General features: G+C 39.7%; 4 protein-coding genes across 4 annotated transcripts in view; 3 read left to right on the top strand and 1 right to left on the bottom strand.

The window, feature by feature from the left end:
- Positions 1-2,593, bottom strand: zgc:174935 (uncharacterized protein LOC796019 homolog). The gene is made up of 4 exons (XM_037676956.1): positions 2,170-2,593; positions 1,006-1,060; positions 702-816; positions 1-592 (listed from the first exon to the last, which is right to left on the bottom strand). The coding sequence occupies exons 1-4, from the start codon at positions 2,461-2,463 to the stop codon at positions 385-387; spliced, it is 672 nt and encodes a 223-aa protein (XP_037532884.1). The 5' UTR covers positions 2,464-2,593; the 3' UTR covers positions 1-384.
- Positions 2,594-2,979: 386 nt separating this feature from the next.
- On the top strand, positions 2,980-4,063 carry si:dkey-87o1.2 (uncharacterized protein LOC796684 homolog). Its single transcript, XM_037676955.1, has 4 exons — positions 2,980-3,391; positions 3,496-3,550; positions 3,683-3,800; positions 3,883-4,063. The coding sequence occupies exons 1-4, from the start codon at positions 3,095-3,097 to the stop codon at positions 3,914-3,916; spliced, it is 504 nt and encodes a 167-aa protein (XP_037532883.1). The 5' UTR covers positions 2,980-3,094; the 3' UTR covers positions 3,917-4,063.
- A 2,854-nt stretch (positions 4,064-6,917) lies between these two features.
- On the top strand, positions 6,918-10,972 carry them4 (thioesterase superfamily member 4). Its single transcript, XM_037676953.1, has 6 exons — positions 6,918-7,105; positions 8,416-8,608; positions 9,019-9,181; positions 10,246-10,356; positions 10,690-10,814; positions 10,929-10,972. The coding sequence occupies exons 1-6, from the start codon at positions 6,992-6,994 to the stop codon at positions 10,970-10,972; spliced, it is 750 nt and encodes a 249-aa protein (XP_037532881.1). The 5' UTR covers positions 6,918-6,991.
- A 5,622-nt stretch (positions 10,973-16,594) lies between these two features.
- The window catches only part of rorc (RAR-related orphan receptor C), a 31,266-nt gene continuing 22,409 nt past the window's right edge, over positions 16,595-25,451 (top strand). Inside the window, exons 1-3 of the mRNA XM_037676952.1 lie at positions 16,595-16,748; positions 16,841-16,948; positions 21,637-21,666. Coding sequence (XP_037532880.1) covers positions 16,712-16,748; positions 16,841-16,948; positions 21,637-21,666 — 175 coding nt within the window. The 5' untranslated portion in view covers positions 16,595-16,711. The remainder of the gene's footprint in view (positions 16,749-16,840; positions 16,949-21,636; positions 21,667-25,451) is intronic.

Raw genomic sequence — 25,451 nt, 5'->3', positions numbered from 1 at the left:
ACAGGTAAGATATTAATTGCTTATAAACGTCAACACAAAATCTCGCTTCCGAGGATCAGAAGTATGCCTTAAATGCTTTTGGGCTTGTCAAAACGATCTTCTAAAAGTGTTTGAAAACAGAAAAGGTGGGTGCGCAGGAACTTGCAGCCCTCAATGAGCAAATCCTCCTTCATCGTCTGCTCTTGGATATGCAAAAACAGATTTGTGTGATCTCTTTGGAAGCCTAGGATGGACACCAGGATCCTTGTGTCCATGTGAGTGCACCCGTTGGCCCCCAGATGAAGTGTTGCACAGCATGAAACAAGTTGTAGTGCACGATGAGGTCCCTGCTTTTGGTTCTTCCTATTTAAGGGCCGCTGCTTTCTGCTCCTTTTGTTTGGGGGGCTATGCCTTTTTCTCCTCCTGCTTGGGGGGTTCTGCTTTTTTCTCCTCCTGCTTGGGGGGCTCTGCTTTTTTCTCCTCCTGCTTGGGAGGCTCTGCTTTTTTCTCCTCCTGCTTGGGGGGCTCTGCTTTTACCTCCTCCTGCTTGGGAGGCTCCGCCTTTTGCGCCTCTTCTTTAGGCTTGGGTTCATCTTTAATGCCACACATAGTCCTTTAAAAGAAAAGTGTAAAAACAAATTATTAAGTGAATTTTTAATAAATTAATTCTGCAGATCTTATTGGGAGGTGGTGGTGGTGGGGGGGGGGGGGGGGGTGCTTACTTTACTGGGTCTGGGGTTTCTTTCAAGAAGTTGCACACTGGGCTCAGATTAGCCAGTTGCTTTTTCAACGCATCTATTTCTTTCCTCTGTTCAGCCATCTCCTTCTCCGACTCATCTGTAAGCGTCATCGTCACATTATGAATTGTGCCACTAATGAAAGTCAAGTTAAATCGGGACTTTCACTTTTTTTTAAATTTTTTTTTAACAAACTGCAATAGGACTTGACAAAATAAGAAGTTAAATGTTCTGCTCCATTCACTCGCGCCGCCCTTTCTGAAATCAAGATCTGTGAAGTATCACTTACCTTTAACATTGTGTAAATCTGTCTCCGACGCTGCCATCTGATCTGTGCCAGTTTTCTGCAAACAAATATTAGAGTTTCAGAAGAAGCAAAAAAAAAACTGGCTTCTTCGATTCCTTTTGAAATCACTGACACAGATTTTTCATGTCAAAGATAAATACAGAGCCTTATTGTCTAACCAGGAGGCACAACACTTTAGATTATTTCAGGGTGGTCCTTAGGTGACATTAACTTTTATTATCTCAACCTCAATTAGGTCAGCTGAGAAAATAGAAAAAAGACTTTTTCTTAATGGAAGTTTGTGCTTGCTCACTCATCATGCCCTGCTCCAACCAAACGAGCTGGATTTTCTGGTTGGTGCTGATGAACAGTAAAACACATTCCACAAGAACATGACTCTGGCAAGATGGAAAGACCAACTCGGTGAAGGAACGCTTCAGGTAGTTTTATTTAATATTAGGAACAAGCAAAGACGTCCAAAGAATATTCCATATTTAATAATTCACACTTAAGTCAAATCTCAAGGGAATGGAGGTTAGCATAAACAGAAACTATTTTTTTTAAAGTTGGTTCCTGCAGAATATGAACATTTTAATACTAATAAATGAAGACGAAGTTAGTCAAACAGCAAAATATAGTTAGATAATACAATATACAAATAACATACACGATAAATATCAAACCTGATGCAGACAGATCGGTACAGATGATGATACAGATGCACCAATACTTGTTATAAAGCTGTTATAAAGTTATCAAAGAAATATTTACTGAACTGTGTTTGAGAAGATGTTTGCTGTTTCAATAAGATAATCATTTGTGGGGAGGACAAAATGTCTTTTGACATGAGTTAAACTTTGTTATATGAAAAAAAAGCCTCATTAGAAAGTTTATTTTCCTTTATTTTGAGTCTCATTTGCTAAAGAACGCATCTGAAAAAAGTAAATATTTGTTTAATCCAAGTGAAAGCTGCAAATTGACTAATTCCTCAAAGAGCTCTGATGTAAAAGAGAGATGTTTAAAAACAAGGCAGAAAAAAATGACTTTATTATGTTTTTGTTGCACTTAAGACAGATAATAAAAGAATAAGAATAAAAAGGAGCCTAATAAATAAATCTAAACAACTACAAATAATTTTAAACCGTGTGTGCGCAAACATTTCCGCACCTTGGCACCCAGGCAGATGTCCGCGTCCACCTGCGTCTTCTCAGCTTTGGTCCGGAGCATGTTCACCTCCTCCTCCATGTTCTTCAGCTCTCTCTGAGTCTTCTCTATCTGCTGCTGCCTCTCGGCCTCGTCGTTCTGGTACTCCTGCATCACGTCGTTGGTCACGCGCATCTTGATGTCCTGGAACCTGCTCAGTTTTTCCTGCTTCTCGAACTCCATTCTCCGGATTTTGATGAAGCCCACCAAAAGAACCGACGTGAGTAGGCTGAGGGGTAACACCAGCTGCACCTTCATCCTGAAGCTCGCCTTTTCCCTGCAGGTGTCACAGCCGGGTGCCTTTAGTTCCGCGCGCGCAGTGTGTGTTACACCGCGGCTCACCTTTGCGCCTTTACGCAGCGCCTTTCGCACTTTTCTATTGGACCTGCGCTGGATGGGAGTCAGAACGCCCTCTTCCTGGTTCAGAAACAGGAACAACACACACCTGTCACGTCAACTAATAACTGCTTTATATTCAGTTTGCAAAGTTGATCACATCTTTGTTTGAATAAAAAAACAACTTTTCTTTTCAAATAAAATTATATGAAGGAAAAAAGTGAAATAAGAATTCCCATAATTTAAAGTTCCTCATTGTACAACACGTGTGATTATAATGGTTTTACAAACCCTGTCGGTAAATTCAGGATGATCCGGTTGAAAACATACAACGGGTTTACATGAATCCCAATAGGCCAGAGCCATGCAGGAGCCACCAGGAAACAGGTGACTTGTCCCGCCCAGCCTGTCTGACAAGTCCAACAGGTTGCAGGAGGGACAGAAGTCAAGGTGAGACGCGAGAAAACTTCCCGGGATGAACAAGTGATCATATGCCTTCTGCATCGCTCCAAATCTCCCCCACCTTTCAGACTCATTTATTAGTCGGTCAAAGATGAAGCTGCTGATTTTCTTCACCGTCGTGAGCGTGTCCGTGTTGGCCGTGATGATTTTCCAGGCGCTGCGCCAGGAGCTGAACCTGCGCGACATGCGCGAGCGCATGGTGCAGAGCTCCATGGAGATGAAGAGGAAGGAGGACTCGGTGGTGGAGATGAAAAGCAAAATCATGGAGCTGAAGGGCTCGCTCGAGGCCGCCAACTCCAAGCTGGAGGAGCTGAAGAAGAAGAAGGAGGAGGCGGATAAGTCGGGGCAGGAGGTGGATAAGATCCTGGAGAGCTGTAACGGAGAGAAGGCAAGGAGCGCGCACTCTCCGTGAACAAGGATGCAGCACTGTTCTCATGCGTTTGATCAGTTCTGTGTGAGCTTATAATAAATAACAAATCATTTCACCTGCAGGCCAGCACCGAGAAGAGGAAGGCAGAACTGGAAGAAGCCATAAGTAAACTCAAAGGTAACCAGATCAATAATTTTATCTGCTCTCTGATTGGATGTTTTTCTCCTTTAGCTGCTTTATTGTCCTCAAACTTCTAAGGAGCATACATGTAAATTAACTAGAGGTCATGTTTCTGCTGCCACTCTTCAGCTGACCATGAAGAGGCTAAGAACAAAGCTCAGGAGGACATTCAAAGCTTGAAACAACAGATTTTGGACCGAGACAAAACCATTTGTGCCTTTGCAGATATGTCCAAGCCGGAAGCACGGTAAGACAGGTGAAGAGTGAAAGGAGTGACCAGGCCTGAACAGACGAGCACTAACCAGACACATCTCTTCTTCTTCCAACAGGAAGTTGTGTGGACAGGGTGATGAACCAAAATGAAGTCACTCGGTCTTTGAGAAGCTTTTACAGAACCAAGTACACCGTTGAAGAAGAGCCATGTATGTTTTTGTAACTTCACTCTTGTGATTTTTAACAAGACTGCAAAAAAAAAACAACGTGTTGAATGTGGGTCAAAGGGTTACAGAAGCAGAAAGATGGCTGTATAGTTTGTATTTTTTGTACCAGTTTTTGTTTACTTAACATTAAATTTGGCCTTTTTAAACATTTAAACAAATGTTTGATATTTAGGTGTCCCTGGACTTTTAATTTATGGAACTGGGCTGATAAGCTCACTGACTGTTCTCTATTCATTTAGAGACTCTCTAAAGACAATTTTGGATCATAATCAACATAGTAGACATTGTTTTGTGTCTGTGTGTGAATATTAGACCCTAGATAGTCTTGTTTGTTAAATCAGGAAAACCTGCCAAGCTGCAAAGTATTTTAACTCCCCCTAGTGACTAAGTAGAAGATTTGAGATCCTTCAAGTCCACTTATTAAGTCTTCTGGAGGAAAAACACGTTGCTTGACTTTTGAGTGAATTGTTACAAGAATGCTGTTTAGTGCTAGTCTTCGTTTAATCTGATGCCTTTCATGTGTAGAAAATGTCTGATAAAACCTTATATTTTCTAATGAACATTGGATTAAATGGTAGTAAAAAGACTATTTTAGTTCCTTGTGAAATGTCTTGTTGGTTCTTATGGATGAATGTTTAAAAACCTGAATTCTAATTGGCGTAAAAGATTTATTTTATTGCCCACAGAAAATAGTTTTTGTATTTTATGTTTGTGCCTCAAAGTTAGGATGCAGTTGCTCACATAAAAATAAAAAAGTTGTTCAGTTTCACCTATCAGTATATTGCTCTGCTGACACTGACACACATGAAACTTAATGATTCAAGACAATCAATCATGCAATTTTCACCATGATCTTTAAATCACTTCTTGGTCTGTTACCATACCATACCATTTTATAGAGCACTTAACACAGCAACAAGGCCAACCAAAGTGCTGTACAGCAGAAACAAAACAAGCAAAGCGCACAGTAAAATATACATAGATCCAAAAGGAAAAAGATAATAACAAATGGTTAACATTGTAGAATACAGAAAGGTTAAAAACAAATTACACTGTCTCAAAAGCCAGGGAATAAAAGTGGGTTTTTAAGTGAGACTTCAAAACCGTGAGGGAGGGGTCTGTCTGACATGCAGTGGTAACTCATTCCACAGTCTTGGACCTGCAACAGAGAAGGCCCTGTCACCTCTGAGTTTAAGATGGGTTCCTGGAACCAATAGATGCATCTGGTCTGCTGACCTGAGAGAGCACTGTGGGACATATGGCTGCAGCAGATCAGCGAGGTAAGAGGGGGCAGAACTGTTCAGAGTTTTAAAAACATACAGGAGTATTTTGAACTGAATTCGAAAGTGAACCGGTAACCAGTGCAGGGAGGCCAAAACTGGTGTAATGTGCTCTCTTTTGCCTGTACCAGTTAAAAATCAGGTTGCAGCATTTTGGACCAGTTGTAAACATGCAATGGAGGTCTAACTGATTCCAAACAGAAGTGCATTGCAGTAATCAAACCTGGATGTTACGAACACGTAATACGCTCTCAAGATTATTTTTGGACAGTATATGGGCTTCAGCTTAGACGGTCGCCTCAATTGAAAAAAAAAACAGGATTTAACAATCATGTTTATATGATTGTTAAGTTCCATGATCACTCCCAGATTAGTGACTCTTTGTTTCTCTAACCGGGTTAGAGAGGAAAGGTCGATGCAGTCTTGATTGTTCTATCAGGAGGGAACAACATGACTTCAGACTTCTTCTCATTAAAACGTAGAAATTTAAAGCCATCCAGTCCTTGATGTCGGCCAGGCAGTCAAGAAGAGGTTGAATAGAATGTGCACAGGTGTGCTTCAGAGGGAAGGAGATTCGACAGTTACCTTTATACATTTTATGTTACTGCGTGGGTGAGTGCAGCTACAGCGTGCGCTCTCAGGACATGCAGTGTTCCCTCATTGCAGACCAGGCAAAAGGGCCTTCTCCTACTCTGCTCCTGTTTCCTGGAATATCTTGCAAAAAGATCTGAAGCCCTCGAACTTGACCTCTCTAAGTGACTTTAAACATCTGCTAAGTTCCTGGCAAAAACCAATGCAGACATGTTCCTGTTTTTAGTTTTCTACATCACCTTACAACCTAGATTTTTTTTGTTTCATTTTTTAATACCATTTTCTTTCACTTGTTTTTCTCAGTTTGTATGCTTCCTTTTATGATTGCCTACTGTTGTAATCACTCTGTCAAAATCAGGTCTCTCTTGTAAATGAGTCCCCGAGGCTCAATGGGATTAACCTGTATAAATAAAGCTTGAATGAATAGCTAGTCCATGTTTTATCTCGTTGTTCGTTTTCCCTCTGTGTTATAGAAACAATCAACCGTTGATGAAATATGAGCCAAAATCAAAATTTGGCAGTCAAATCGCGTTTTATTGGCAATTAAAGAACATTTTTTACAGTTCAAATTACTACATGAGGTATAACGTTCTGAATATAGTCCCTGTGAATGAAACAAATATATTCTAAGGCAAAAATCCTGTTTCAGTGTTAAAATAAGTTCTTCACTGTCAGAAAATGACCCACGATCACACCTGTCAACATATTTCCGCCTGTTGCAGCAGAAAAGGAAGAATGTGGTTGCCGTGACAACACTAGCCTTCTAGCCAATCCTAAGGCACATTCAGTGTCACGTGACTTTACGCGATCGACGCGTGGCTGACGTTTCAGGAAGTAGACACCGCGACACATGAAAGTCACCGGTAAAATCACGCAATGAGACGCGCATAGGGTTGTTTTAATTTTCCGAAGCAGCCGAGCTAAAAAGAAAATGTGTTAAATATGTTTAAGGAGCCGAACTAAAAAGAAAATATGTTCAACATGTTTAAGAAATATGTTTTAGCTGCTTGCTTTTTACTGAAGCCGCAGTAGTTTGTTAGGGGTGGTAGTTACGAGGCGTTTAACCAGTTTCCCCGTATTTTCCCGACAAACAGCATATTTCTGTCCAGTTTGTAAACAGCTTACAGATGGCAAAGAACCTCGCTCGATTGTTCGGGTTGTTGTCATCCACGAAGACTGAGCTGAGCCGTCGGTGTGCCCGGGTTTTATTCAGGACCACACTGAACCGGACCGTGATGCTGGTAGGTTGAACACTGTGTTCTGACTAAGCTTGGAAGGACTGGGCTCATCATTATGGGCCTCATCCTGTTCCCATTGGTTCCAGGGATCTCTCACTTTTTTGCTTTCTGCACAGGATACAAACAGAGGTACCACTTTACAGCTTGACAGCCCTTAAGAACTTATTAATATTTTATAATTAGGTCTGTTAAAGACTATGGACACTTTATAAATTGTGTTCTTTTCATCAGATAATGCAAGTTCAGTTTTTGTCCAGATCAAGTGCTACAATATTAATTATCCTAGCATATTTGCTGGTGATTTAAAAAAAAAAAAAAGGTTTGGCGAGAAACTGGTCACTATTCTTTTTGTCTAACCACTTTTTTTTCTCGGTTAGAAATTGTTTACATCCTAATCAATAACCAGATTTATACCTATACTTATTTATACCTAACTACTCAAATATAAGTGTGTAGCTAACATAGTACCAGTGGTAACAAAGTTCATGCTCAAGCAAGTTGGAATTGGTCACAGTCAAGATGATAATGCATAAAATATGTTTTGATTAATTGTTAAAAAAAAGTCTTTGTTTTTTCCTACTGCACCTAAAGGCTTAAAAAACAAACAAACCCAGAAGTGTTAAATTACACGTCTAAAATAAACATCTGCATTTCGCCTAACAAGGTTAAGTTAGATCCTCCGGTTGGATTCTTCTAGGTTGAAACGTTTCATCTTTTATTCAAAGGACTTCTTCAGTCTGAGAACTGACTGATGAAGCCTTTTGGATAAAAGACAAATTGTTTCAATAAAGAAGAATCTGTCCAGAGGGCCTGACTTAACCTAGTTAGATGTATCTACCTGGATTATTGAGCATGCATCAGGACATCCCCATTTGTTTGCTTCCTGTTATCCATGCCACAGAGGCAACAGGTCCAGGAGAGAAACCCAGACATCCCTCTCTTCAAGTCATTTTCAGGCCTGAGAGGATGCATAATCCCTCTGAGTTCTGGATTTGCCCTGGGGCTTTTTTTACTACCTGGAAAACTTCCAGAGGGAGACGTTCAGGAGGTTAGATGTCTGAATCACTGGGACGAGACTCCGGGGTAGACCCAGATCTGTTTCACGTGCAGCTGCAAACTCCTTCAGTACTGTACACGCTGACTGTCGTGGCCTGACAAATAGAACCACGTCATCTGCGATATGCAGAGACAAGATTCCCCCTTTTGGGACGTTTGTTAATCTTTCAATTTGTTTACCTACTACTTCTATATCTTATGTCTCAAAACATGCATTGGACACTAACTACAAGGTTATATTTTCTTTTCTTTGTCAGAGAGCAGTGCCATCAATTCTTTCTCCCAAACCTCGGGACTTCAGCCTGCCGAACCCTTCGTGGGGCGAAGAGATGATGCGGTTGTACAACTATTATAACAGCCAAAGTGAGGAGGAGACGGGGGGAGAAGAGGAGCAGGGGGGCCAGTGGACGAGACTGCCGAGCTATAATCGGTCTCTCAAGTATGCAATAGGTACAAAAGTTGATGATGGTGCATTTTTTTTTAGACATTCTTCTGTTTGAGCAATGTTGACAGCTCAGTTTGGATATTTTGTGGGATCAGACTAACCGTTAAGTGAACGTGAAGTCCTAACATGTTTTTTAAATGACTCATAGAATTCATGACAACATATACAATCCAATTATCTGAGAAAATGTTAAAATTGTGTGCGTCCTTGTGTTGCTTTTTCAGTTACACTTGAGACACTAAACGAAAGGTTGCACTGCATGGATAAAAGCTGTCTTTTCTAAAGTTTGCCTCCAAAATGAACATACATACCTTTAATTTAAAGATGAGTCTTGAATCTTTGCTGTATCTGGATGAATATATGATTATTTTGAACCTGGCACGTGTGTGCGCATGCTTTTGTTTCTCCTTATCAGGCGGAGTTTATCTAAGCAAGATAATCCAGTCAAAAGCTCGTCTTTTTACCAGAAACATCAGACAGACCGGATCAGCGTTTGAGTACGTTGTCTTCTTTACCAAAGACAAACAGAAGTGTGTGTGCATTTTCCAAGCTGGACACCTGCTTGAGGGGCCTCCGGGGTAAGATATCAAGCGTACAGAACTGTGCAAAAGTTTTAATCTGCCTCCATTTTATTTGTCCTTTGCTTCCAGTGAGTCAGGCCTCCTTGTAATCAAAGTCTTTCAAAGTTTTTCTTGAAACTTTGGCTGCTTTCTCACCTATTTTCTGTCCAGCTGTTGTACATGACCATGACAGCATGTTGTCTAGTTTATGTGCTTACAAAATTAGGAACGTGGACAAGTGGAGGACAAGAAAGGAAGTGTAGTCCTAAAACACTGTCTGCATCACACAAACAGTATCTGAAAGTCAGGTCCTTGAGAATTAAAGAAAAAGCCAGCAAAGACCTGAAACAGAACAACCTCGTCCTTCAGCTGATCATTACTGTATATCCAGTTTTCAGCTAATAGCTTTGTGAATGTCACCTTGTTGGCGTTAAAATACTATTTTATGTCAAACTGTGTTGTTTTTAGTCATTTTTATAGATTCAACAAAAAAAAAAAAAAAAGGGAACAAATTGTGTTTTTGTGACAGACTAAAGTAATAGAATGCCTAAAGATCCAATTAAAAACAATTAATGTCAAGTTGTCTGTTATGGGTCGACACACTGGCTCATTCGTTTTTACACATGAATGGTTTAACAATCTGCTTTACAATCTGATTCAACATTCTTCTAAAAACATTAAATCCTGGGGGAAACATGGATGAAAAAAGCAGCCAAGGTTCTAAGAAAACAGAAGAACTATCGATTAAGACTATAAAAAATTAGACAAACTTTCCTTGGAAGTAAACGATAAGACAAGAAGGAATGACTCGAGACTTTTATGGGATGTTTGGAATCTGTCCTGTGTTCGTAATCCTCTTACACAGATGAAGTTGTGTCTTGCTCTAGTCCTCTCAACTTTGTTGTCTTTCTAGCTGAAAAAAAAAAGTTTAATTGTGACCTCATTTTAATTTCATTTTCTCTCTGTAGCATTAACTTTACAACAATGACAGAATATAAAGAATAATATGAAACATCCTCTCATTTTCAGACAGTTTTAAGATTTTAAACTGGTGGTTTAAACTTGTTTGTGTGTGTTTCCAGACATGTCCACGGGGGGGCAGTAGCCACCATGATTGATACAGTAACGGGAACTCATGCTTCCCTACATTGTGCACCAGTCATGACTGCCAACCTTAACGTCAACTACCGCAGGTACAAAACACAAAAACTCAAACTTATCTTCATTAAGAAGGAACACTTGGACTGGATTGCCAGTTTTTAGTTGTTTAATTTAAATGCAAATTAAAATGTAGCACATCCTGATAAAAAAAAAAATCAAGTTTGAAATTGTTAATTTGAATTGCCTGTTCACTTGTGTATTTGTAACATTCATTCAACCTTTACAGTGTAGCTGTAAACGTTCATTGACATCCAAGTGCAGTTTATTACATCTCATTAGTAAAAACATTCAATTATTTTTTTTTATTCATGGTGAAAACAAGCCAAATTGTTATATTGTCATAACAAGCTGTCGTCTTGTCCCAGCCCCATCAAGCTGGGAAGTACTGTCCTGATTGAATCAATTCTGGACAAGCAGGAAGCCAGAAAGACGTTTGTTTCCTGTAAAATAACCAGCTCAGACGGCTCCAAACTGCACACAGAGGCAACGGGTGATGCTCCTTTCTCTTTTTGGACACATCAATGTGAAGTAGTCTCATACCTGCCACCCTACGTTCTGTCTGTATTCTTACTGTCGTCTTTCTTTCTGTTTTATTTTTGTGCAGCCCTGTTTTTGTCAATCAGTGTCAGCCATCTTCTGAAAGGGTGACACCCGCTCCAGCCTGGTGACCTACCGGTACCTCAAACAGCCAAAAGGATCAGAGTGTGAGAGTCTCATTAGTTTGGGTTGTGTACATATTTTCCAGTTCATCTTAAACAAACCTCACTAACTACGACTTTAACATTATGTTACTACTGACATTTTCAAGTCGGACTTTGTTGAGCGTTAGGAACAAACAACTAGTACATATCAAAACTTTATTTATTTGAGTTGATTTTTAGACATTATTTATTTAAACTTTAAGAGTAATAATGCTAGTTTTGCTACACCAGGGCCTTAAAGATTGGAGTGTGATGTTCTCTGTGAGCTAAACAAGTGGCAATAGATACAGCAAGGGTGCCTTTATAAAGGATTTATTCATGCTTTAATAGGGGATTATTAATAAGTTTGTAAACAGTTTGTAAGGCCTTATTAAGCGTTTATAATGCTGGTATAAAACACTGTTCTTGCACTAAAGCAGGCTCACTATTTGCAAAGTTCAAGTACTGTACTTTTATTCATTCAGATAAAAGTCCATTTGTAGCTGTTGCTCAGCCTACATATTCAAACTAAATCACTTTAAATGTCTAAAGTAAATTTTTATGTACAAAAGCTAATAGAGCTTGCTGATAAATATCAGAAATAAGAAAGTAAACATTGAAGAGTAGAGGAAAACATTGAGGATGGAGAGTACAGATAAATGAGTCAAGTATGGGTCAGTGTTGAACTTTTTATTTAACACTCGGGAACTGCTTAATAAAGGTTAATGAAGTATTTGCAGAATGATTAATAACTGTGTTATGAACAGTTTTTGTTCAAGATATGCTTTTAAAAAGCACAGCTTGAATTATTTGAGATATTGGAACTTGTGCACACGCTTTGCACAGTTTGGGCTTACCGTATTTTTCAGACTATAAGGCGCATTAAGCAAAACAAAACAGTCAGATAAGTCAAACTTTATTCAACTCATTCACAATAACTCAACATTGTTCAGTTGTACCACATAAAACCGGTTCTAGGTTAGTGAGCACAACCAGAATAAATACATAAGGCGCACCTGATTATAAGGCAAACTGTCAAATTTTGAGAAAATTAAAGGATTTTAAGTGCGCCTTATAATCCAAAAGATACGGTAATCACTTTGTTGTTAAAAGTGCACCAGGATGCACTGGCAATGTGTTGGGGAATGTTAAAAGGTGTAAATCAAGACATAATGCCATTCCAGTGTGGTTAAAAGAAGCAAAGGCAGCGTCTAACTTTTGTTACTTCAGCCAATAAAGGCCAAGTTGCGTGCGTCTTGTTTTACACGTCTTCCACGCGTCAGTTCTGATTTTCAGGTGTGGGCTGTTCGCAGTTACTCCACCGTGCGGTGGCTGTGGTTGTATTTACACAAGAGCAGATTTTCACGCAGCAAACATATTTTGACCTACGGTGGAGAAACGGCAACTTCAAAACAGCAGATCGTCACGTCTGCGATCGTCATTCACTCTTTGAGCGCTTTGAACACGTTTTTCTGCATTTAGAAACGACTGCGGCATCCTGCTGCAGTGCACAAGAAATAAGTAAGGCAGTCCACATCACAGGGACCTGCGCTGCTCCGGCATCCACTCAGACCACGATGCTAAGAACGAGCGCTTGTTGTCTTTGCTCTGTTTACATTAGACTTTCAACGGAGCAGCGTGCTTATTCTCGCTTCATGCAACACCTGTCTGCTGTTTGCAACGCCCAAAAACGTCCCATAAATTTGAGCATTCTCTGTATTTTAACAGGACAGAGATTTTTAACATTTATTTGTTTTATTAATGAGGACTTAATATCCTAATTTGCTGTTAAGTTTATTTTGTTGTTTTGTTTTTCACACACCTTTTTTCTTTTTTTTTTCTGCTTCGTCAAATGTTGATATTCATCAAAGCTGACCGTTCTGCTGCGTTAAAGGATCAAAATAAAATATGTTGTCATAGTTTGTGTTGTTGCTTTCAGCTTGTCTTAGTCAACTTATGTTATTTAAATAAAACTATTTATTTGACGTTAATCCCTACAACATTTAATAATACATTTTTATGTTCTTTTTTTAATCACACGACCTCAAATTGGAGATTAAAAATAATTCTGCATTCGTGGTATGAGTCTTTGTTTAGCAATTAATGGTCACAACCATATCGGCTCTGAGCTTTTTTCACTATATTTAAACACCAGATCTTCCACATTTTGGTCTGAAGTGTGGTTTTTCAGTATATGGGTTCCTCAGCGTGCATGCCTGCCCTCTGGTTTTCTGAGGGGCCCCTCACGTCTTTAAAAGCCTACGAATGGAAATGCTACGTCGCTTTTCAGAGCCGTTCTGATGCGTGTAAGTGCAGGACAAAATGAAGACGAGCATTTCTTTTCTCCTTCCAGTCTCATGTGGTCAAGTTGGGTTTGAGGAAGCGGGTGAGGGGCGCTTTATTTTTCGCTTTCAGTTAAACCACCTGCAGCAAGCCCTGTCCACTGCAGCCTTTCAGGCCTCGTCATCGGTGCGAGACGGCTTCGTTTCACAATCCCAAATCTCACCAGCACGCTTTTGGCAGAACAGCCACTGCTTTTACTTTCCTGTTTGTAAAAATAATATTACTGAACTGTAATTAAATGGGCACCTTCTTGCTTCTTGGCTAATTGATTTAGATATAAATCTTTTTCAAAATTGAAAACGCTAGAAAAATATAAAACATACCATTTATGTGCATGAGTTTGAGCAAAACTCTCCAAGTTTACACTTTTGTTTGGGGAAGTATATAATGGAGTAACAATTAACCTGCAGCACCGTTACAGGAAGAGCTGAACAAAGCAGTGGGAACACGTTTTAGTTGCTGATGTGTGAATTTATATGACCTTAAACACCCATTTGCAAAATTATGATTATTTGCCAACACATATTCTCTTAACATGAACATGGACGCTAAAATATGCTGTAACAAACGATAAATAAAGAAAAGCACATGATGCTATTCTGCTTACTTTTTTGTGGTTTTCAAACAGTTGTAAAATTTTTGCAAAAGCATCAAAATATTACTGATATTTAAACCCAGGCAGTACTAAATACATATTTTAAGTTACATTTTTAACTGTGTTTTGGGGTATCCATGACCTGTGCTGCAGCACCCGCTGCACCCCTACTTCCCACCCTCTTGAATCTGCACTTCTTCGGAAAGTGACATAAAAGTGAAATTTTAGGGTTACCGAAGCCAAAAAGACTGTTTTTAATTTCTTGCTGACTTTGTTTTTGCAGCTTGCATAGTATTTTTGTTTAATTTGACCTTGAGCTCAGTGAAACTCAAGTCAAGCTGGAAGCAGCTGAGAGGAGAGAGGGGCGTTCGTAAACTGACAACTGTCGTTTTGAGCAAAGTCAAGAAACTGACATTCTGTCCATTTATGGCTAAATCTAAAGTTCAAACAAACATATTGAACAATTATGCTTAACTTGCTTTTGTGAGGGTCTACTTGTATTTTGATGGAAATTCCATATATTTTTTAGTTAAATTAGATTAAAATTGAGAGCTCAAATCTATTTAATTTATAGTATTGAGTTAAATTAGATTAAAATTGAGAGCTCAAATCTATTTAACTTATAGTATTGGTACTGGTAGCTCCTGAGGTACCAAATATTAATGAGTGTGCTCAGTGTTATTTGTCCTGGATGAAGTATTTTGTCAGGAAAAACACAAAGATGCAGACATTGTAACCTGTGAGTCCATACACACCCAAAACTGCTGGGTTACTTTGATAACTACTGTTAAATCATTTGATGCATTAATTGGCTGATTGTTTGACCCAGTTGTTGGATTGGACACAAGTGGTGTCTTTGATCATGGTCCACCATCTTGAGAAAAATAAAATCAAACCTGACTGGACCTCTGCTTTGGGATGTAGACGGTTGTAAGAAAACATTTAGCCTGGTTGGCTTTGTTAGGAACTTGAGTTTCCACTAGACGGCATGTTTTGTTTCCTAAAAGATCAATGGTTGGTTCTAGCTGGCTGATAATAGTGGTTACTACCAACCAAAGTTGTTAACGTTCTCAAAATGAATTAAAAAAACACTCACTGGTCATCAGGGCGGTGCAGAGAGAGGGGTGTTTCATGTCCAGATAACGTTTAGCGGTGAGTCGGTATTTGCACCAAAAGTAATATGATGAAGGAAACGATAAACATCCAAACATAAAGAAGTCCATGTTGAAGAGTCCAAAACAAGAATCAGTGACAAGTTCTGCTTTTTCAGGAATTCAGTTAGTGCTTTGCTCTTTTAGCCAGACTTATACTATTTTTAGTTTTACCTAGCTTTTTGCTAATTTTAGCTTTGGGGTGGGCTTTTAGTTAGCATTTTGTTTCTTTTATCTTTTAGCTATTGTTTTGGCCCTTGCTACTTATAGTTTTAGCTAACCTTTTGTTACTTTTAGCTTCTAATGCTTTGCTACCTTTTGCTACTTTTTGTTTTATCTATCTTTTTCTACTTTTTTATAGCTTTTTCTACCTTTATGTAGTGTTTTGCTTCAATTTATTTTGTTTCTTTGATCTTTTAACTATAGCCTTTTGCTACTTTAAGCCTTTAGCTAGTATTTTGCTACTTTTAGCCAACATTCTGCAACTTTTAGCTAGCATTTAGCTTTTTACGTTTAGCTTTGAGATGGCATTTTGCTACTTTTAGCTTTTACGTAGCCTTTCACATTCCTTTATTTAACTAGCATTTTGTTTTTTTTATAATTTAAGCTAGCGTTTCCTCCTTTTAATTTGTCTTTTGTTGGGATTTTGCTATTTTGTTACTTTTTGCTCTAGCAAGTGCTTTGCTACTTTTAATTAGCATTCTGATACTTTTAGCTTCTGGCTAGTGCTTGACTATTTTTAGCTAGCATTCTGCTATGTTTAGCTGCTATTTTGCTACTTTCATCTTTTAGGTATAGCCTTTCACTTTCCTTTATTTAGCTATTTTGTTTCTTCATAATTTAAGCTAGTGTTTTGCTCCTTTTAACAAGCATTTTTTTTTTAGGTTTTTGGTATTTTGTTTATACCTGCACTTAAAAATAAAATGTGTTCTACTTTCAAAGACTAACCCATTTATTTCAATGGATATTTTAGCACCTAACAGCTTTTGGGTTTGGAACATGTGTAATCCAACACAATGGTCATTTCAACCCAGAAAACAGAGAAAGCAGACAGAAAACTCTGTGCGTCAAGTTCAAACATCCAGGCTTGGTTCAGTCCAAAGCAGTTTTTACTGCGTAAACTTGGAACTGATGCTTGTTCGTGTCTTAGATAAACACTTGGTGTAAACCGAGAAGACGTATCGATTATTCATCGTTTTCCTTTGTGTGCGTCTTCAGCCGATGTGGCCTGGAACCATCAATAAGGTGAGAGCCGCTTGGCGCGTCACGCAGGTGGTTCCGTGACAGACCCGCCACGCCACAGTGCGGGACAATGACGGGCACTCATCAGGTCCACGCTGTAGTTTTCTCGATTAGCGCGCGGACATTTGTGGCAGCAACACGGGATTATATTTCTCAACAGAGCACTTCAAAGCAAACCCGATCCGCCGCTGTTGCGTAACAGCCGGTGACATAACTCCAGCCCGGGACGGTCAGCGCGCGCAGGGGTGGGGGTGGGGGGGTGTCACAGCCACACGGCTCGGCCCAGTCCAGCTGAGCACTCTCTGCAGCCATTACTGGGAGATAATGGCTGAGCAGTGAGGCTCGAGGAGGAGAAGATGGCTGTGCATGTTTTTAAATGCCTGCGCCGACCCGGGCGCTAGGACCTCCAACAGGTAGCCATTTTTACTTTGTAAACTTTACTGCTGTCGACTGAGGCAGGTGGAGTTCGATGTGGCTGACACGTGCGGCTCTGTTTGTATGTGAGGTGTGTGTGTGCGTGTGCCAGGACCACCCAGGGTGTGTGTTCTTGACAGGAGCGTTATGGAATATGAGGAGCCCGAACTGCTCACAGCTGACACCCCAAGGAAAAAAGGTAAACTCGTAGTCATAATAAGAAAAGACTGCAACAACTTACAGCTAAAAGTGCACTTCATCTTTTCTTGTGGTGCATTTTTATATTTGCACACAAAAAAAAAGTGCATGCCACCAGGTGACACCCCCCCCCCCCCCCCCACACACACACACACACACCCACACACACACTCTTTATCTCATGCTCACCTTCCTTGATGAATCTTTACCCCAGTGACCTTCCTCATCCCTTTTGGCGCAGTGTTGTAAGGCGATGTGAGTGAATGGCACTAAGACGAAATAATCCACCAGGATTAGCTCTTATTTCTGTTTCTGGCCAACGCTTTTTCTATTCAGAGCTTCTCCCTGACTTTCATCATCATGGCCAGCTTGTCCTTCTGCCACAGAAACCCACTGCACACTCACCAAGCTGGCAAACTTGATGAGAATATTTATTTAAACTCGAATGAACGACGGATTAATAAAGTCAAAGTTCAGAGGTTCTCCTTTTATTCCATGCTCTTGTGATTTTAAATGCAGCTGAAGCATCACAGTTGCTTAGTGAAATGAAAGTTTTAATATAAAGATAATCTTGTCTTTAAAGATTACATGCGGTATCTTTCTTTAAACAGGCCGAAGGATACCACAGATAATCTCTAAAGTTACTGTCAACAGGTTCAATCTGAAGACGACACGTTTATCACAAAGACCACAACAGCAGTCGTTTCTGTGCTCCGTGCAGAAAATGCTCTTTGATTAGATGGTTTATTCTTATTAAAATGATTGATTAATTGTCAGAAAGGCAAAGGAAAATCACAAGAAGATGGTTAATGAAAACACCACAGTGCCATGTGGCCAAGCAGCAGTGGAAAAAGACAGTTTTAACAAGATTAAAGCTGCTTTAGTGGAAACAAAATGTTAAAACTGGACGTTAAGGGGCTTAAGGACTTTGAGTAAAACGGCATCAGCTTACGAGTCAGGTCCCGGAGCTTGTTTTTTTTTTTTTCTTTCACGTTGAAGTAAAGATTGTGTGTGTTTGAACACTTTATGTTGAGTTTCATGCTGCTGAGCTGGCGTTTCTTCGACTCATGAGCTCGTTGGGGTTTTGTGGGTGTCTTCTCATTTCTCTAAAGGCAAGATGGTTTTTTGGTGGCGGCTGCTCTGATATGCCTACAACTCGTTTGTCGATCATTCTGCAGCCAGCAATACGATTCATTTAGGAGGTTATCGTTGCAGCAGTGACACGAACGTTTGTTTTTAGGTGAACTTACCTTTTAATGGCTCTGTTGTGTAAAATAAATGAAAAATATATTTGCTAAAAATACACAAAGCTGAAAAAGCAGATGTTCCAACGATTACTTGAAAATAATTTGATAGATCTATACACTTGATTTCTTTATATTATTGGGAACTGCCTAAGGCAGCCACCTATTATTATCCACCTGATGAGGGTTTCATAACTTTAGATCTTACTCTTTCGTCAACTTTAATGCAGCCTGAACTGCAATGTGCACCCCCACAAATGTTATATAAAAACGACTGACTCGGCACCGTAATGTGCGCTCTTTTATTGGCGTTTAGAGATACCATGGCGACATAATTTGGTAACAAATACGCCATTTTCATTAGTCATTTTTCATAGACTCTGCAAATCAAATATCCAAGATGGCCACCTGAGCTAAAAAGGAAAATAAACACTGTAAATCAGCCATTTGTAGAAGATATTGACCTGAAATTTGGTGTGGTAGTAGCTGAGAACAATGCCCAATAAATAACAAATTAAAAAAATTCAAGATGGCCTCCAAAGCTCAATTTAAATGGCTTTAACTCAGCTAGTTTTACACAGAGCTGGTTATAGCCGAGAACCTTCTCCATATTGAATCCAAATCAAAAATCCAACATGGCTACTATAGCTTAAAAGAAAAAATGACTAACTTGTTGATATTTTGCCATTTTAAGCTGAAATTTGGTATAGTGGTAGCTGAGCGCGAACCCCAACACATAGTACTGTCAATCAAAATTTAAAAATGGCTGCCACGTGGCAGTCCCTGTCAAAATTTCTCCAGGAACTTTCTAGTTAGATTACGCAATTTAGTAAATTAGACTTGCCATTATTTACATATCTATTTACTCGTTGTTTTTTAGTGCATCACTTCTGAGCTGCAGCGTCACTAACCTCAGGATTAGCTCCAAAGATGTGGTGCTAATTCCACTTGTTGGTCAACAATCCACTCTAATCCTGATCAGCAACTAAATTATCCTCACCAGATCTGCATATAACTGAGCTGAACCTCATCAGACACAGGCAGAATAATTCATGTGTTTACACTCAGGCAAAGTTTTCAGCCTCCTCTCAGGGCTGGTCTTCGGTGCCGTTATGTAACGCAGCAACTGTCATCCAGCGGTTCAGATGTCAGAGTGCAGACAGGTCGGTGAGATTTGTTGTTGTTTGTTTGTTGTTTGTGCCTCGTTAAAGCAGCAGGTTCCTGCGGGGCTGTTTCTAAGCAGCCTGAGAGGTGTGTCACATTTCGTTTGTACAGAAACAGATTTTTGTGATCTTTGTTTCCACCTCACAGCTGAGAAAAAAAAGTATTTCCACTATGCTTAATATTATTTTATTGAAATAAGTGGCACTTTTATTGCAATAAAGCAATTCAAAGTGCGTTCACTTGTCCCGTCGGGCACAAAAGAAACACAGTATGTTCATTTAAAACCCAACGAAAGCATCATTTGGTATTTCAAAGCGAGACTTTTCTTAAAGATGTGACGAGTGTGGCTGAAACTAAACCCTTCCAGTTGTTCACTGTTTATTTAGCTAACACACTAAAGCACCTGCACTTCTGGTGCGTTCTTTTTGTAATTTTTTCCGTGCGTGCGCTGCTCTGCTTTCATTCCACACTTACTGCTTATGAAGCAAAACTGATTTGATGAGGGCAAGAAAACAGAGGAAACCACAGAGGGCCTGAACTGGCGCCAGACAAAGGCCGGCAAGCTTCTACGCCTTCCATTGATACTTATCTGCTCTCTACCTTTATGCTTCTCTCTCACACACACACACACGCACGCACGCACGCACGCACGCACGCACGCACGCACACACACACACACACACACACAACCCCAGAAATAAACTGCCTGGCTCAGAGACGACCCTCTCTCACACCTACTCCAATTCAGATTCTCACAATTGCGGTCAAACAGGCAGACAAAACAAAACAAAAAAAGAAACGATAAAAAAACAGGACCAATTGCTTCACTGACGCCCACCTTCCTCTGGTTTGAACTCCCGTGTTTAACTGCTCTGAAAACTCACACAAGTCACGCCGGTGTGAACAGCAATATTCAAATTTACCTCCTTATCTAAGAATCTTGTCTGTCTGTCTGCCAATGCAGAAAAAAAAAGTGTTCAGCAAAACCTTTTCATCAAACAGGCATTAGACTTCAGCGTCATTCATGTTTATTATTGCTTTGTTAACGTGAAGGCTTTAAAGCAGAGTTTTTGAAATTCATACATGTTAGATGAGAGGTCTAACATGTCTGGAACATGAACAAATAAATAATGTTGCTTCTGCACGTCACAGTTGCAGATTTTTTTCAGTACGATAAGATAGAACTTTATTGATCCTGCAGGAACTTGCTGATGTCATCATTTGTTGGACTGTTCAGCAGCAGTTTGTAGATTGTATACTTCTGCAGAAAAACACAATCTCAAAAATATTCATAAACTTTAAAGAAAAATTACACGGTCCTTACATGTGGGAAAAATCACCTATTTTTATCTGCAGAAGTGAAAATTGACATGCGAAATGCACGTTTTGAGCATTTTCTACTTGTTTAAGTTCAAGGTTCTTTATTATCTTTACCATCACATGTGGTACACGAGGTGGAACGAAGTTGTGTACTCAAGATCCCAGTTACACCCCAAAATATCAAAAATATAAAGTATGCAAAGAAACGATATCGAAGGATTTAAGATATACACTAAGATGTACGCTAAACACTACTGTAAAATAATACGGTATATTGAACAGCAGCCCGAACATGTGATCACATGGTTTTCCTTGTGGAAGTTAAAAGTTAAAAGCATGGTAAATTAAAGTGCTTTTTTTGTAGGAGAAATCTTTTTTTGTTTGTTTCCCCAAAAAGGAGAAGCATTCTCTTTATTGTTAAGGATTCAAATAACAAAAAATAAATAAATAAAAGCAACAAATCAATAAAAAGGAACAGTCTAGACGACCTGACTTAACTCTGTTGGATTTTCTACCTGGATTATTGAGCATGAACTTTGATGTTTTGAACCACTTTGACCGTGGCTACTTCAGACGAGTCGATGGGGGAGAGGGCGGTCTCTAAACCATCTTGTCCCTGTTTTTTTGTGATTTTATGTCGCCATCATTGTCGCTGCTGCAACCCTGTTCATTCTCTGCTGTCGTAGAGTTTCTGGTAATTTTCTGGCTGTTTTTTAATATCCTAACTAAGATGTTGATTAGGACGAGAGCACTCTTTGAATATAGTGGAGTCAATTCAAACAGACACTCCAATAAACAGCACGTAAATGCAGCAAGTTACTTAAATCTAAACAGATCGAAGTTTAACTTGTGAAGTTTGGTTTAGTTCGGCTCTGAAACAGTTCGGCAGCTCATGTTTGGACCGGCTTGTTAAATCGCTTTGTAATAAATAAAATATTTATTTTTATTCTTTATTTTCCAGGAGGCGTCGTGTCCAAGAAGACCCATTTAAGTAAGTTGTCTGAACACGCACAGTCTCTTTTCTTGCATGTGTGCCTTTTGCACACGGTAATGACATTGCTTATGTTTGTGCTAGATATTTGTGCATGCACTGTGGTTAGCATCATAGTTAGCGAACATGCAACAACGCACCTGTACAGAAACACACACAAACATTGGTGTCACTGGGATTGGGCTAATAGAAAACACTGTGGGGGGCTCTGTTGCACCTGTGCTAGCCCCCCTTTCTCACACATGGATACATTTACACAAAAACACACGCGCCAACGCCAGCTTCTTTGGCATCTGAATGCAGATGAGAGATAACATCAAGGCTTTTTTTAAGCTTTTTTGGTTTAACATTTTCTGCCACCACTTTAGCACACCTGGTCATGCTATCAAGTGTGGGACGCTCTGTGTGACACAACTTTTATATAAAGTGGTGTGCAGATAAGCAAACAGGGGCTTGAGTGATCATAGTAGAGAATAAACAAATAAAAAACCACAAGAAGAAGGGTAATATGGATTTTTGCTTTTGGAGTTTTGTCGTCTTGATGGTCTCGTGTGGTTTTGTTCATCAGTCGGGGGCTTTGATCGAAGCAATGACGGTGAATAAACACGCACACATAAAAAGGGATAGCAATACAGTATTTGTACTTAACTGTACCTTTAAATTAATTTCTTCTGCTTTTTCACCTTTTTGCATCATGTTTTATTCCAAAATTACTTTTAAAATGAAGATTGTGCATCTAATCTACGTGACCGTTTTGTTAAGTTTATTCTGTTAGCACAAATTAAATTCCCTAACAGTTGAGCTGTCAGTATGAAAATACTGTCTCCAAACAAAAATCCAGTAATTTGTTATAACTTTCCTTCTTCTGACTGTTCGTCTTTATCAGAACTTTGAAGTGAGTTTCACTAGGCTTCTGAACAATAAACATCTTACCTGTTATCAATAGTTACTGGTAGTGATGCACGATATTCGTTTTTTTGGCCGATATCCATCCATCCATCCATTATCTTTACCCGTTTATTCCATTTTTGGGTCACGGGGGTCGCCGGTGCCCATGTCCAGCAATCACTGTGCGAGGGGCGGGGTACACTCTGGACAGGTCGCAAGTCCATCACAGGGCCACACAGAGACAAACGAGACAAACAACCATTCACTCTCTCACTCACACCTAGGGACAATTTAGAGTCACCAATCAGACTAACATGCATGTTTTTGGTCTGTGGGAGGAAACCGGAGTACCCGGAGAAAACCCACGCATGCACGGAGAGAACATGCAAACTCCACCCAGAAAGGCCCCTGGACCGGGGTTTGAACCAAGGACCTGCTCGCTGAGAGGCAGCAGCTCTACCAGTTGCGCCACCGTGCTGCCCTGGCCGATATCCGATATGTTAAAACTTTTTTGGCTGACAACCGATACCAGTACCGATATTTTATTTCCTAGACCTACTTACAGAGACTACATAGCTTTCTCTGCTGTGGAATTAAAATACTACATTATTCCGCATGATCTTTGTCAATTTGGCCTGCTACCAAATGCAGATGCCAAAAAGGGGACTGAAAATGATGTAACACTTCAACTTGAACTATGTTAAATGTCAATTTTACTCATGTCATTTACTCTCTCAAAAACAATGACAACACTTGAACAGTCATACAAAAACAGCACCTTATATATTGGTGAGTTATTTTGATGGAATTGCCGATGTCCGATATTTAACTTTAACGCTAATATCAACCGATACCAATACCATGCTGATAATATTGTGCTTCCATAGTTACTGGGATGACCTCAGTTTAGAGAAATAATTTAACTCTGACTGATTGATCAGCTAACGGCTAAACAGGGACGATACCAAATTGGAATGCGGCTGTGGTACTAAAAACCTCAAAATGTTCACAGCGTTTCTTAACACCCTTTTGTAAAGTGGCATTAGTTTTGCATTCCGTGGTTGTTCCAGCAGAAATGTTTTTATATTCATGTAGGAATTGTCCCACGCTGCACCGTGAGCGCTGAAGCTAGCTACTGAAGCTAGCTGCTCCTGCTGCTGCTGCCAGTGTCATGTAAAAACATGTACAGTAATGTGAAATGGATAAAAATGTAAACGTTTCGAAATAGTTTTTGCATTGTCATTAAACGTTTAAAATTGGAGCTGCTTTATGACAGAAGCAGTCTGTTTTGGTTTTAGCCCTCCTCTGACTAGCTGTGTTAGCTTGTCAGTCTGTTAAACTTTATTTCTCCAATCAGAGGTCATTTAAACTGGAAGACATTAAAGAAAAACTTTGACCACTTCAAGGCAGGTTTATACGTAATTAAAAAATGTATATAATTAGTGTCTTACCTGGTGTAGATGGACAGTTTGGAGGAATATCTGACTGGACCAATGAGCTAATGGCTAGCTTGAATGTAGCTAAGGCTAACATAAAATTCTGCAAAGATTTTTATGAAAACTTATTTCATCAGTATTATCCCTGATATAAATTTTGTATTACACCATCTGTTACATATAAGGGGGAGTGGAGGTGCAGAGGTTGTGATCGGAAGGTTGCCGGTTCAACTCCCCAGACCGACTACAAAAATATGGGTGGGAAAGTGAAGCACCCTGCCTCCACCCTCATTTGCCCCACTCTAGGCCCTTTAGCAAGGCCCTTAACCCCCCAATAGTTCAGTGGGCTCTTTAGATAGCAGCCCTCTGCTCCACATGTTGAGGGGAAAAATGCAGATAATTAATTTCCCCTTTGGGCATTAATAGTGCAATATTTATATTTATTTATGGAATTATATAGTTATCGTGGCATCATTAGCACCAGCAATAGCAACATGCAGCATCTTTGAGGCTTCCAGATATTTCTATGACAATAACAGTAATGTGAAACTGACGACATGGTAAAATTTGAATTAATAACTTTTGCATAAACTGTTGTGAAATCATGAAGATTGGAGCGGTTTCAGGGTGGCAAAATCTGCTTCGCACGTGGGTCCATTAGAACTACCGGTAGCCATTTTTATCTGGTCAGTGCAGTCCGGCAGAACTGATCCGTGGTCTGTGTTTTCACACACATTGTTGTAAAAGTTAAATCTTAATCAGTGAAAGAATGTAGCAGAAAAGTAAGGTGCTTAAAGTTGCAGCATATAGAAGCTAAGCCCTTAACTTATAAGCTAATAACTAATAAATACACCAAACCTGAACAAGAAACAAACATTAAACTGAAATCTGTCACGTTTAAGACGAAACTTTTAGGTAACTTCCATCTTTAGATGTCATCTTCCATTCTTGTTAACAGGTTCAATTTTTTATTCTCATGGAGATTTTTTATTTTTTTTGTCTCTGATGTGTGTTTTAGAGTGAGGGGGTGCAGGATAACAACAAAGGTATGAGGAAAAAAGTACCTTGAGAAAAAAAAAAGACAACGCATGGGACAGTCCCCCTCTCTTTGTCTCATTTCTTTCTCTCACACGCACGAGCTTGAGGAAGGTGAGGCGGCGACTGTCACTCAAAACTCTGAATATGTGCGTCGAGGCTGCAGTGAGCACCTGACCCCGCTCTACAAAGGACGAACTAAAGAAAAACAAAGTCAGAGTAAAAGATACTATCAGGGTTTAAAAAAAATACTACAAAACAGGTGATAGACAGTAGTCGTGCAAAAGGAGAGGAAAAGACGAGTTTGTGAAAGTGGGACAGACCCCTAAGACGTGGAGGAGTGAGGATGATGCGAGGTAGGGATGAAGATCTTCGGTCCGTGTGTGTGTGTGTGTGTGTGTGTGTGTGTGTGTGTGTGTGTGTGTG

This window comes from Nematolebias whitei, chromosome 5, assembly GCF_014905685.2.
Source record: "Nematolebias whitei isolate Nwh7 chromosome 5, NemWhi1, whole genome shotgun sequence".
Taxonomy (NCBI): domain Eukaryota; kingdom Metazoa; phylum Chordata; class Actinopteri; order Cyprinodontiformes; family Rivulidae; genus Nematolebias; species Nematolebias whitei.
The sequence above is the reverse complement of the archived record's forward strand: the minus strand, read 5'-3'. Positions and strand labels throughout refer to the sequence as shown.